At 51.4% G+C, this 14,005-nt stretch overlaps 1 protein-coding gene across 3 annotated transcripts in view; it reads right to left on the reverse strand.

Annotated features, from left to right (window-relative positions):
* Positions 1–2,661: 2,661 nt before the first annotated feature.
* Positions 2,662–14,005, reverse strand: part of SLC25A37 (solute carrier family 25 member 37) — a 38,323-nt gene continuing 26,979 nt past the window's right edge. The window contains exons 2-4 of one of the 3 annotated variants that reach the window (XM_008151471.3): positions 8,129–8,357; positions 5,845–5,901; positions 2,662–3,886 (exon numbers count right to left, since the gene is read on the reverse strand). In XM_008151471.3, the coding sequence (XP_008149693.2) occupies positions 3,366–3,886; positions 5,845–5,901; positions 8,129–8,357 (807 nt within the window). In that variant the 3' untranslated portion in view covers positions 2,662–3,365. Of the gene's footprint in view, positions 3,887–5,844; positions 5,902–7,634; positions 7,794–8,128; positions 8,358–14,005 lie in introns of those variants that run through there. The other 2 variants (XM_028160606.2, XM_028160607.2) reach the window with 2 other exon arrangements.

Here is a 14,005-nt window from a genome sequence, read left to right on the forward strand (position 1 = left end):
CTCTCTCCCCAGAAAAGGGTCGATTCTCTGGTGTACGCAGTAAAAGTGTGTGTGGATCAGGCCACCCCTGGGCCTTCCACACAGAGGGACTCGGACCCTCCACAGAGGGGTCATCAGTGTGCATGTGAGAGAAACAGGCATGAGCATTCCGTGCACCAGGGCCTGTCACACGCATGCTCCCACACTAGACCAGCTGCCGCCCTCCCTGCGGGGTGACCTCCGGCTGGCCGCCAGGGCACTCTGCTTCCATCTAGACAGAAGGGTGGAAAGGGACCTTTCCGTCAGCACCACAGACCCCGGTCCTTCGAGCGCGAGACTGGCATGGGCACGCCCCACAGATGCGTTTCTGCTCTCCACCCGCTTTCCTCCCGCTCCGGGATTCCCACACCGAGCCCACAGCCCTTCGAAGACCAAGGCTTTATTCGTCTCTAGCTCCAGCGTTACAACTGCAGCAGCACATCAGAACCCCACACACATGAACACACATCTCTCCCCTTCAAACAGCGGGCAACAATGGAGGCAGAAACTACGGTGTTTACCACAGGCGGTTAAGGAACACCGCCCTTATGGCATTCATTGTGTGTCTGGCCGGCAGGAAGCAGCAGTACCTTCGCCTTTAACAGGCACCATCGTCCTTAAATAAAGTTACTGGCATAACCAAGTGTTGGGCATAGGGCTGGGAATAGGACATCAGCATTAAAATAAATACATAACTAAGGAAAAAGAGAAACCATACAAAAGGATGTGGGCCAGTAAAGAGCTGGATTTAATCCAAAATTTTACAAATATAATCATGGACTGGATTGTTATCCCATTTGTGGGGGGAAAAAATATCAATGTTTTATTCAAAAATAAAACTGATGAACAAGCGGGTGACTCTCCGATCACGGTCTGACACACACATGCGCACACCGCTCAGAGCTGTGCGCTGTACTCAGGAGGCACTGGCGGCCTGCGGATGTCACGCCTGGTCGGTACTTCACAACCGCAAAGTCACGACCAACAAGCGGACCGCCGTCGGCACAAGGCAACAGCGCAAACTTTGGAGCTCAGGACAAGCGGGGAGGAAATGAATTCCCACAACATAAGCGATCACTTGTTTAGTGCTCACGCGGCCCCAGGGAGACCCGCTGGGGAAGGCAGGACAGGTGGCTTCCCCCCCCACTTCTATGCGATCCACTGCACCGTGGGCTCAGACCTCCCACCTGGGCCCAGAGCTCTGAACTCCACTCCCTCCTCCTGCTTCTTGCCTCGCCCACCCTAAGGGAAAGTTTTCCCAGAGAAGTCAGCAGCTTCTTCTCTGAATAGCAGCAAACACCAAAGCCTGTAAGAAATAAGCAACATGGTGCAACAATGTGGCGAGGGTAAGTGGACAAAAGGGGTGGTTGGGTAATTATTTCAGAATTCGATCTGTTTTTTCCGTTCACAGAATTCAACACGAACACGGGACATGTTTAGAGAGTCGTAAACACTTGCCACAGCAACATGGTCTCCGCGGGCTTTTGCACCCCAGTGGGGCAGATGCTGGCTGCAAGTGGTGTCCCCGGGGGGTTAACCCTGAGCTGGGACAGGCCAGCAGCTGACCTCCCCCCCCCCCCCCGCAGGAGGATGGCCCAGCTCACAGGCACACGTGGGAGCTGCCAGCGCCCTCTCCTGTCCCTCATCTGAGACTCCCCGCACTAGCAGCGTCCCAGGATGAAAACTGTCCCAGCGCCACCTGGCTTCTTCCCTGGAAGTTAGAGGAGGCGGTCCGGTCTGAGCCTCAGTGAGTGGCTCAGCACTGACTGCCTGAGGCCAAGGGCCAAGGGCGAAGGCTGGACCAGGCCTGCAGGAATGAAGCACACTTGTGCTCTGCTCCTTTAAAAAAAAAAGCCGGGCTCTGAAAGGAGGCCATTGGGTCATCCCTTGAAAGTCTGGCAGCCAATGGAAAGCCGTGGCCAGAGGAACAGGCCCGCCCTCTCTCTGTGATAATCTGGCTCAGGCTCACCATCGCAGAGAACCAGGTCTGTAAGCCCCGTGTTCTCCACTGATGAGGACCTATGGAGGCTGAAGGAGGCTCCAGAGGCATCCTGACTTGGGCATGGGGGTCTGGGCCTTGCTTCAGCGGCCGGGCCCGGCTGGAGGGCCTGCCGCCGGTCACTGCGGTGAGAGGCAAATACCATGTACTTGCGACGTGTTTTCAAATCCCTAAAACTGCACAGGGAAACAGATCAGGAGGTTTAGTCAAAGCTCACACAAACAGGAACACCAGAGGCGCCTGAGAGAAAAGGTGGATGTGGAAAGAAGTCCTAGGAAATGGTAGGACTGATCCCAGCTGGTAGTCAGACGCTGGCATTTCACGGGCTGCCAAGCGCTGGCCCGGGGAGGCGCACGATCCGTCCCCGGGAAGGAGATGGTCTCGCAGGCGTAAGCCTCGTCATTCTAATTCTGCTGGGGCCACTGTCCTTCCGGGTGACCCGGCACGCGTGTGTGTGCCCACAGCAAAAGAGAATGTCCCAGGGCCAGGTGACTGGTCCCAGAATTTTAAGGAAAGACAAAGGCTAAAGGCACATGAAGGTAACTGAATGAATGAAAAAAAAAAAAAAAGTAGCTGAAAGATACATATTGTTTGTTGTTGTTTTTTTCAATGTACCTTTCCCCCAAACCCCATAAAAAGAGAAATTCAAAAATATAAACATATTTATTATGTTACATTCAAGTGAAACTCCCATTTGGGGGCTCAACGCAACTTTAGGCCACTTTTAGCAATTTATTACTTTTGGTGCCTTTTTCCCTAACCCAATGGAAGAATTCAGCCCTCTATTTTTTTTAAAACCAGCTTTGTATTCCTAGCTGTCACACTTATCCGTACACACACAGGCACACACACACACACACACACACACACACACACACAAATCCAAAAACCTCTACGTAGAAAAATAAAGAATAAACATTATCCGTCCATTTTATACTGTGTCCTAGAACTTTTATATACATAATGTGCTCTTTTCGCTCTCGTGGTTTTCAGCCATGCACACTTTCTCCCCCACTGCGTGACCTATGACCCTAGGGGCGTGCGGGGCCTGCCACACTGAGGCAAGAAAGCTACATTCCTCTTAGGGGAGGAAATAGGAAGCCATCTCTTGCTCTCCTTCCAAAGTCTTTCCCCCCCTCCTACCGCCTCAGGTGTCCCTGTGGACGGCCTCTGGTAGGCGGCTGTCCCATCCTCTCCTCTCTCCAAGGCGTCAGGGAACGGAAGGCCCCCCCCTCCTGAGAACACCCTGCAAAAATAATCCCGCTGTGAGGGTGCGGGGAGGGAAGCAGGCAGGGAAAAACCTTTTAAAAATACAAGATTCTGGAGTCACTGCCCACAGCCCGTTCCTTTAGTATGGAGTTCGGCTCTCCAGCTTGTGCTTGGTGAGGAAGTACTTGAAGAACTCGTAGACCGACCAGGAGATGGCAGTGGAGGGCATCTGGTAGACGATGCGGGCCTGCATGCCTTTGAAGTAGCCGGGCAGGCCATTGAGCCGGTACACTGTCCGGAAGGCGTTGGCCATGCCCGTGAGCCGGCCGCTGATGTTGGCCAGGTTGAGGGCCATGTTCTCCTGAGTGTTGAGAAGGGTCTTACAGACGTCCAGGGGGGTGGTGGCGGCCGCGGCCAGGGCCCCGGCCAGCCCGCCTGAGAGGATGTGGGACTGTGGGTTGTAGCCCCGGTGGGGGTTGACCTGCTCCTGCAGGAACTCGTAGGTGATGAAGTGGATGGACTGGAAGGGGATGTTCATGGTCAGCTGCGTGGTATAGCTCCGGTAGAAGGCCCGCAGGCCCTCGGTCCTCCAAACCGTCCGGATGCAGCCGAGGGCCGACCGGTGTGGCGAGTTGTACATCTGCATGCGCTGTTTCACAACTGCAGGTGGGCCGCAGGGCACGGCGGACGCGCAGGCAGGGGGCAGTGGGTTGGTGTGGCCCCACCCGGGGTCAGAGTGCAATGGGGAGCCAAGCCATAAAGAAAAACAAGCAAGTTTAGACACGCTGGCAACCGGTCAGCGCGCGCGCACACAGCCCCAGCCGGAGGCCACAGAGGGCCAGCTCCAGGCGGCCGCGCTCCCACCCCAAATCTGAATCCTGCCCCGGCCCCCCTGTCCTCCCCTCCCGGACACGTGTCCCCTCTTTCCTTTCCTTTCCTGGTGTGCCTGTCTGTCTGACAGTGTCATTAGCTTCTGGGTCACAGTGCTCTGGGGAGACTCTAGAATTATGCCAGCCCACTTCACTGACAACCTCCAGCGAAGACCCCTGCTTTGTTTATACAAAAGTCACTGTGGGTCAAAGGCCACGAGGCAAATGAGGGCCCACTGTGGTCCCTCGTTGGAGTTGGAGTCATCCCCACCCACTGCCCAAGTGAACACGCAGTGTGCTTTTCTTTGTTGTTAAAGGAATGAAGTCCGTCAGTCAACATGATGTCAGGGAGAAGAGGTGGGGGCTGGCACTGGTTTTCTTCTCCTTTGAGAAGCAAACACAATTCTCACCTGGTGGGCATGCGCCAACTGGTCACTGACCAGGCCCCCGTGTGAATCGCCTTAAACTCACACACAGAGAAACCCACCTCCCAGTCGGACCCGTCACGTCCCTGAAGGACAGAACAAGTCCCCTGTCTGCTAGGGCCTGGGAGGCAGCTGATTACAAATCAGAAATTTTAACCTTAAAAAACAAACTTGTAAGCCAAGATTTAAAATGTTGACATTTTTGCCTCTAAGTCTCCCTTCTGGAAAGGGGTCGTTTTATGGGGGAGAAAGGTTGAGGGAGCTCTCCTCTCACGGAGCCTAACCCAGCGGAAAGCAGGCCCAGCACCAGGTCCCAACGCTCCTCGGACTCAGACCAGTCGGCGAGCCACTGGGACACAGGAAAAGCTGACTCGAGTCTGCACCGCTGAGAGCTGTTCTTCAATGCTCCCAAAATTCAAAAGGTAACGTGGGAGGAGACAGCTACAGCAAAACGGCCAGATGTTCATTTATGAACTAGAGTGATGCATACATGGGGATTCAGAATATTCTCATCTCTACTCATGTGTGAAATGTTCCATGATGATTTCAACTTCCTTTTAAACAAAAGCAAATTGAGCCTTAGCTGGTTTGGCTCAGTGTATAGAGCTTCGGCCTGTGGACTCAAGGGTCCTGGGTTCGATTCCCGTCAAGGGCACATGCCCGGGTTGTGGGCTCAGTCTGCAGTAGGGGGCGTGCAGGAGGCAGCCAACCAATGATTCCTTCTCATCACTGATGTTTCTCTCTCTCTTCCTCTCCCTTCCTCTCTGAAATCAATTTTAAAAAATACATTTTTTTTTAAAAAAACAAATTGAACATAAGCCTCCATGAAGGGCCTTTGACAGGCGTCCCCCCTAAATGTGTCTAAGGCTGAGAAAGGTTGACAAGGGCCAGAGGGGTGTGTGTGTGTGTGTGTGTGTGTGTGTGTGTGTGTACAAAGATTTCAGACTAGTGCAAAAGACTCACCAGGAGGACTTGTGAAAACACATTCCCTGCCCCTACCCCCAGGTTCTGATTGAGTAGATCCAGGTGGGATCTAAAAATGTGCATTTCTAATATGCTCCCAGGAGATGCTGATGGCTACCAGTCCCCAGATCACACCCCTGAGTAGCCCTGCTTAAGAGACCAGGAATACCAGAAGCTCAAATACTAGTGCCCCTTCTTGAGGCCTTTAATAAAATGTGGTAAAAAAAAAAAAAAGTCTGTTGCTTATTCTGCCTGGGGACCAGGAGTCCTCTTGCCCGACCTTCTGTCCCCCACCCCCGCCACCGTTTTTTCCTGCCCCTCTGACATCCCACTGCCACTCCCTGGGACCAGGAAACATTACCTTCTGCCGGGTTCATTACTGCATCGTGGAGCAGGGTGGCCATACTCCCAGCTATCCCTGCAAAACAAACTCCAGAAAATTACCCTCTGGGACCAGGCGCTCTGAGAAAGTTCCTGGAACCTACAATCAGACGGAGCCCTGGGCACAGCTTCCTAAGCAGCAAAATCCACTGCCAACTCAACCAGGTGCGCGCCGACTCTTAAAACCCTGAAGTAATCATGGAAATACTAGAGAACAATGGGGACGTGAGAGGCCCGGGTACCCACGTTTTCATCTTGGGGAAACCTCATGTTCTCTCTGGCGGTCCATCCTGGGCAAAGGTTAGACCTGCTAACGCTGGATGGCACCCAGAAAACACACCTCTTAATGCTAGCTTGTCCCTCACCTGGGTCTACCCCATGAACTCGCTCTGCACTTACGCTGGGGCAATCAGAGGGAGCGACACCATGCACACGGCTGAGAGGGAGAAAACACCAGGAAAGAAATCTTTAAGAAAATGCCTTAATAAGACCTAGGCCAGTGGTCGGCAAACTCAATAGTCAACGGAGCCAAATATCAACAGTACAACGACTGAAATCTCTTTTGAGAGCCAAATTTTTTAAACTTAAACTTCTTCTAACGCCACTTCTTCAAAATAGACTCGCCCAGGCCGTGGTATTTTGTGGAAGAGCCACACTCAAGGGGCCAAAGAGCCGCATGTGGCTCGCGAGCCACAGTTTGCCGACCACAGACCTAGACAATAGGGCATGGGAAGAGGAGGTCAGGAAGACCTGCACCTGGTAGATGTTCAGGGTTAATTTGCAAAGACATGACTTGTCTCGGGGAGGGCCAATCATCTGGATTCAAAGACCAGGAGTTTCAAAATCCTGGTTCAGGCCCGGGGTTTTGCTTTTGGATTGGGGTTTCTTCCCTCTGTGGCTCACATGCCCGGTAACTAAGATGACTGCTGGAAGGTGAAAGGAATGAGGGACCCCAGGATAAGGCTTCAGAAGTATATATCCACCCCCCCTCCCTCCACACACACTGATGACTCCCCCCAGAAAGGTCAAAGTGCAATCAACCAGAGCACACACCACAGTGAAGCAGGCACAGCTGGGCAGATCCTGGCATAAACTGGGCACCGTTTGGCATAACCTGGCATCAACTGGGCACCATCAAACTGCAGTCAAGGGGTCCAGTGACCAAGGAGCTAAACCATTAATTGCATAAGGCAGTTTCAGCAAAAGGAGAGCCTCGAACTCAGGGACGGCCTCAGAGGAGGCTCTCAGTGACCATCTCAATAAGCGCCATTCATGCCCAATTTTTAAAAAGCAAAACAGATGTCTGCACACCAGCCAGACAGAGTTATTACTACCAAGGCTGGCTGACGGGAAGGACACTTTTGGGTTCTGCACAGAAAAGAGAAGGGGAAAAAAAGTTGTCGCTGGTCACATCTACCTCTCCATTGTGGAACGATTAATTTTGATAAAATGAGAGCACCGTCCACTGCCATCCACAGCCCCGTTCCATACCCACACAGAAACCAAAAAGGCCAAACCCCACAGCACAAGCAAAACCACCACCCAGAGGGCCCAGTAAGGCATGTCTAGGTAAGAGCTGCCCTCCAAACTCGAGCCCCCACCCAACTCCCAAACAACGAAAGAGAACTATTCCAGCCCTTGATCGCAGAGAGATGCAACGCAAACAAACAGAAGAGGATGGGGGTGAAATCCCCAAACCCCCAGAAGCTTAAGGTGGGAAAGGCCGTCTGCGCTGGAGCAAATCCTTTGTCAGCCATAAAACTTCTTGACCTTTTAAAGCTTAGTTACGTCTTGACGTTGTAGAGACCTGCTGAACCAGTTTTTTAAATAGTCTCAAAGAAGCTGTCCAGACAACTTTTTTTTTTTTTTGGAATCCAGCATTCAAAAGTTTTGTGTCTATTCAGGGTGATTTTCCTAGATCTGATCATTAATGGCTTTTGAATGTGTAAAAAAAAAAAACAACCAACACAAAAACAAAAAAAAAAAAGTGAAAAACCCACACAACAATGAAAACGGAAACACCTCTGTCACCAATCTCCCCAGCCTTCAGAAAGCGAAGAAGGGGAACGGAAAAAAAAAAGCATGTGTGTGCGTGTGCGTGTGTCTGGGGGTGTGCGCGCACACACGCGGCGCTAGAGTTCTTTATTCATAAGCAAGCGTGGCGGAGACGAGGCGTCAGGCTGCTGGGCCCCAGGGAGGAGAACCCTGGGGAAGGGTCTGTTGAGGACAGAACTTTCTAACTGCAGACAAACGCTTTCAAATACCATTGGCTATGTGGCTGTTTCCGTGGTGGTGGAAAACGGCATTTAAAGTCCTTTTCATTTTCTCATAGCAGGCAAAATACATGGCGTGGGCCGGCCCCGCGCCCATGACCATCACGTTGAGCCCCCGCAAGGGCCTCCAGAAGCCTTCAGTCCGTATGATTTTCCTGAGGGCTCCGTAGATGCTTGTGTACTGGGCTTTGGGATCTGGATTCAAACTCTGCATTCGTGTCTGGGGGAGGGCAACAAAACAAGAAAAGAGGGGCATTAATGAGGGCGGGAAAGCGGGACCCGGAGGGAGGGAGAGAGAGCAGCCCATTTTCACCGTTTCACAGAATTCCTTGGTGAAGAAAACACGGGCTCTCGCCTTCCTGGATTGCTCGCTGCTCATCTCTCCTCCCTCCCAGACACACACACATTCACAGGGATTTCATTATACCCAGCCAAGGGGGTAAGGATGGGAGACAGGATTTAGAGTAGGAAGACCTGCCCTGCCACTGGCAAGCTGTGTGACCTCTGATGCGACCCTTAACCTCTCTGGGCCTTGGGAATCCTTTACTTAAAAAAAAAAAAAAAAAAAAAGCCCTGGCCGGTGCGGCTCAGTTGGTTGAGCGTCATCCTGTCATCCCATGCACCGAGAGGTCGCTGGATCAATTCCCCGTCAGGGCACATGCTAGGGTTGCTGCCAGCTGGATCCCCAATAGGGAGTGTGTAGCAGGCAGCCGGTTGATGTTTCTCTCTCATCATTGTTTCTCTCTCGGCCTCTCCCTTCCTCTCTCTCTAAAATAAATTTAAAAATATCATTTTTTTAAATAGTCATGGAAATATAAAGTACAGCATAGGGAATAGAGTCAATAATATTGTAATAACAGCCCAGCCGAAGTGGCTCAGTGGTTGAGTGTCGACCTATGAACCAGGAGGTCACGGTTCGATTCCTGGTCAGGCACATGCCCAGTTGTGGGCTCAATCCCCAGTAGGGATTGTGCAGGAAGCAACTGGTCAATAATGTTTCTCTCTCAACATTAATGTTTCTATCCCTCTCTTTCTTTCCTCTCCTCTTTCTGAAATCAACAAAAATATATACTTTAAATAATAATAATAATATTGTAATAATTATGTAAGGTGCCAGGTGGGTACTAGAATTATCAGGGGGATCAATTCATAAATTATATAAGTACCTAATCACTACCCTGTATACCTGAAACTAATAACATATTGAATGTCAACTGCAATGATAAATTAAAAACAAAACAGGGTTTTCATGACCATCACGTGAAACAATGCATGTGAAAATCCTCAATAAACTCAGAGACCTAGTGAAACATAAGAACTGGGTATTGCCCTGGCAGGCGTGGCTCGGTTGGGCATTTTCCCAGGCACTGAAAGGTCACTGGTTCGATTCCTGGTCAGAGCACATGCCTGGGTGGTGGGCTCGATCCCCAGTAGGGGCGTATAGGAGGCAGCCAATCGATGTTTTTCTTCTCTTTCCCTCTATCTAAAATCAATAAAAACATGTTTTTAAAGAAACTAAGTACCATTATTATTATCACTCTGTTGTTCCCACTCCGGTTCTAGTCTTCTGTGTCCTCACTTCTCTGAGACCTCCATGTTCTGAAAGCTCCTGTCCAATCCCTACCATGAGATCTCCCCGGATTCTAGAGCCCGCCTGGCATTTTTGCCATAAGCATTTTGCTGTAAACATCTTTGCCACAATCAGTTTTGCAGCACGACTAATTGGCCACAAGGCAATTTTGCTGTAAAAAATAATAAAAAATTAAAGAGGGGCATAAAAAGGGACACAATGAAACATGAAAAATTACAAGGACTTTATTGCACAAAATGAAAATACATCGTCTTCCAAGTTCATTTGCTTGTTGATTCGTCTCCTCGTCCGGCATCACACTTTTTCTCTTTCCACCACAACTTCTTCCTTCGTTAAGAGGTGTCTGTTACCAGCTAAAGAACCGGTAATGCCCTCAAAGACTGTTGTGAATCAGGAGCCACCTCTCTGGTATTTGCAGAGCTTGATAAACTTTTGGTGTTGATGGGTGTGAGGGCTGACTGTGGTCCCCAAAGGATTTGTAAACTGATGCGTGATCATTTTCTGTAACAGCATGAAATCTGGCTTCCCAGGTAGTTTTGTAATCTGCTTTCTACATACTTGTTATCATGCACTATTTTAAGGCCACCATGACTACTCGGCACTGTACAGACCATTACGAGGGCTGAGATTACGTAATACACAAAGGGGAGTAACTGTGAGAACTTGGTCAGTGGAGAAATGAAACCAAACTCACATCTAGGTTAAACACACGATGTCTGCCAAGTTGTAAGTCAAACTATCAACTAGTCATGTTTATCTTTCACAGTGAAATTGCCTTACGGCGAAAATGCTTATGGCGAAAGTACCTAGAACCCCCCTCATTTCCTCTCAATACCTTTTACATTTCATCCTTATAAGATGGCACCTAAATATAAGCAGTGTTGTTCCTAAATTTTTAATACGTAGTCTGGACTCCTTGAGGCGGAGACCCGGCTCTCCCGGCTCCGTTAGTGCCGTCATGCCTCCCAGGCACCCGAGTGGATGCGATGGTTAATCTTATCCGTCAACCCGGTGAGGCCATGTTACCCCACTGGTACCAGATATGGTCAAACACTAGGCTAGGTGTGGCTGTGAAGGTACTTTTTAGATGAGCTTAACATGTCAGTCAGGAGACTTTGAGAAAAACTCCATAGCGTGGGCGGGCCTCATCTAAACCCTCGAAGGCCTGAAGAGAAAAATACTGATGCTCCCCCTTCACCCCCACCAAGGAAGAAAGAATTCTGCCGCCAGACCGTCCTTGGACTTGAGCTGCAACAGCAACGCTTCCCTGGGTCTCCATCCAACCTGCCCTGCAGATTTTGGACCTGCCAGCCTCTTTCAGAGAACCACTAAATAAAGACCGCTCCCAGGCCTAGCGCTTTCTAGCAAGGAGCTCCCTCTGGCCTGTGCAATAAGAGAGTCACCTCTGGGTATGTGAGGAGGAGGTGGCGAGGGGTGCATGGGGAGGGCAGTGTGGAGGGGGAGGAGGCAGAAAGCAGAGGGGCACATGGTGCCAAGACTCCAGAGCCAGCCAAGCCAACGCCATCTATCTGAATTCTAGCTCTGGGACTCTGAGCTGGTTCCTTAACTTGGGGGCACGAAGTAATCCCCCAGAGAGCCACTGGCAGATTGCAGTAGCCTAGGAAACACCTGCTGTGGACGGGCAGTCAACAATGCCCAAACCTCTCCTACCCCCACCCCCTTCAGGGATGTGAAGAACTCTCCCTTACAAAGCTGCTCACATCAGAAAGAGTGAATTCCTGATTCATGTCTCACCTCCCCTTTGTAAAATTAGGGGCGAGGCAGTGGGAGGAGTAAATATTATTGGACCAAAACGCCTCCTATGGGAAAGAGGCAAAAAACTGGGCATCTCTGCATACTCTGTGGACTTCTCCATCCTCAGGGGGAGGCCACATTTAATGACACATGCCTAGAACAGAGAGAGACCCAGGCAAGGCCCCTCTGGGCCCATCACAGCCATGGGGGCCAGGTTTGGGGGCAGAGCCTCTTCAGTCCTACAGCACCTTTATTTCTTCACCCTGCCGGCAGGGAGCACCCACGTGGGTCGGGCACCAGGACACAGAGAGGAAAAGTCAATGGGGAAGCAAGGAAAGTGTGTGAGAAGGGGAGAATGGCACAGACTGCTCAGGGTGCCGAAACGGAACTCAGAGAGACCAGGCTGCACCATGACAGCCGTGGTACCTTTCAGCAGAGAGGCTGAGAGAAGCTGGGGGTGGCCAGGGAAGAAATGAGAGGCATAAGAGGCCGGAGCCAGAAAGGAAATCATCCGTTTAGTTTCTCTTTTTCCCGTTCAATGACTCGGCCAGTAAAACACACAACTGAGACCAGAGACCAGTAAAGAACACAGCTGTGGACCAGCGACGAAGAAAAAGTCCCGGTGGCTAGAGACAACCCAAGTGCTCATCGATGGACGGACGAATGGATAAGCAACATGTGGTCCATCCATCCCACTGACTATTCCTCAGCCTGGAAAAGGAAGGCCAGTCTGACACCTGCTACGGCATGGGTGAGCTTGGAGGACATGATGCTAAGTAAAATAAGCCAGCCACAAAACGCAAATGCTGTATGATTCCACTTATGAGGGACCTATAGTCAAATCCATCTGGACGAAGAGTAGGATGGTGGTTACCAGGGGCGAAAGAGAGGAGGTGAGGGCAGTTAGTGTTTAAAGGGGACACAGCTGCCTGGTCTGGTGTCTCCGTTGTTTAGAGCATCATCCCAATACACCAAGGTTGTGAGTTTGATCCCTGATCAGGGCACATACAAGAATCAACCGATAAATGTATAAATAAGTGAAACAACAAATCGATGCTCCTTGCTCTCTCTCTCTTTCTAAAAATCAATCAATAACCTTTTTGTAAAATCGAAAGGAAACAGAGTTTGGGTTTTGCAACTTGCAGAGTTCTACAGATGGATCGTGGTGATGGTAGCACAACCATGTGAATGTATTTAGGGCCACTGAACCGGACACTTCAAAATGGTTTAAGATGGTTCCTGTGCTATTACGTGCATTTTGCCACAATTTTTTAAAAAGTCAGGGAGGAGGTGAGAAAAAGGAAAAATAAAATGAATGAAGTAGGATGCATGGAGGGAGGGCAGAGCTTAAAAAAACAACACCACCACCATGACAAACCAAAAACAACGGAGAGAGAGCATTTCACAATCCGCCTTTCCGGTCCTGGGTTTCAGTTCCCGCTCAAGGCCTTGCTCCATGGCTCTCCGTTTCCTCAGAAGAAACTCCCACTCTGCATTTTAATCCTCCCTTCCTAAAAACGCAGGATGTGCATCGGTGTATTCGAGGCCCTGGGAGTCCTTCAGGAAAGCCGCCCGGTGAACTTGGTCCACAAGGCACTCCTCCAACGTCGGTCTTTGGCGACGGAAGCCCTGGCTCTTTGAAGAACCGGTTCTGCCCTGCAGGGCGCACTTGACAACACACGGCTGTGGCCAACGGGCCCTGGAAGCAGGAAGCGCACCACCAGCTGCAGGTGTCAGAGGACCCGGCACCCCTGCAGCGCGGGCAGCGGGGCAGCCCAGGGGGACAGGGCCCGAGAAGAGCAGTGGACATAGCGGGAGGAGCCCTCTGCTGCGCGTCGGCATGCTGCTCCACACACTGCATGCCTGCTGTCTGCCCTAAAGGGGCAGGTGGAGAAAAATGCCTTGGCCCGGAAACCCGGAAACCCGGAAACCCGGGACTCTTGCCTGGTTCTGCCACTCACTGTGTGGCCTGAGCAAGCCCCTCTGGCGAGGCTATAGGAGGTGCCACGTCAATGATACAAACTCTGGACCCGCACTGCTCAATAACTCCCCCAAGAAGACAAAACAGGACCAGCCTGCCTTGCTGGCCTGTTCTCTCACTGACGGGGCGGGGGGGGGGGGGGGCACGAGTGGGGGAACAGGGAGAGTGGAAAATACACTGCTGCCCCAGGTGAGCTGGCAGGATCGGATGACGGGAGCTGCGAGGGCCCTGGGCACATCTAGCTCAGCACCTGCCTGTTCCGATGGGACACTGGGACCTGAGCGGGAAAGCCCCTGCCCAAGATCATACAGACAAAGAGGCACGGATCTGGAAGGACAAAGAGCCACGGATCTGGAATCACCTGGGACCTGGGCCAGGACCAGCAAACAAAAGCGAAGGAAGGGAGCTGAGCCTGGCAGGGAGACCTCACCTCCCTGAGCATCCCAGCCGAGAACAGCCCCGCCCGCCCCAGCCCCTGCAGCCTCACCCGGCCGGTCCACTCCTCACCTGGACACAGCTGGGGATTCCCACCCCTCCTTCC

Source organism: Eptesicus fuscus, chromosome 6 (genome assembly GCF_027574615.1).
Source record: "Eptesicus fuscus isolate TK198812 chromosome 6, DD_ASM_mEF_20220401, whole genome shotgun sequence".
Taxonomy (NCBI): Eukaryota; Metazoa; Chordata; class Mammalia; order Chiroptera; family Vespertilionidae; genus Eptesicus; species Eptesicus fuscus.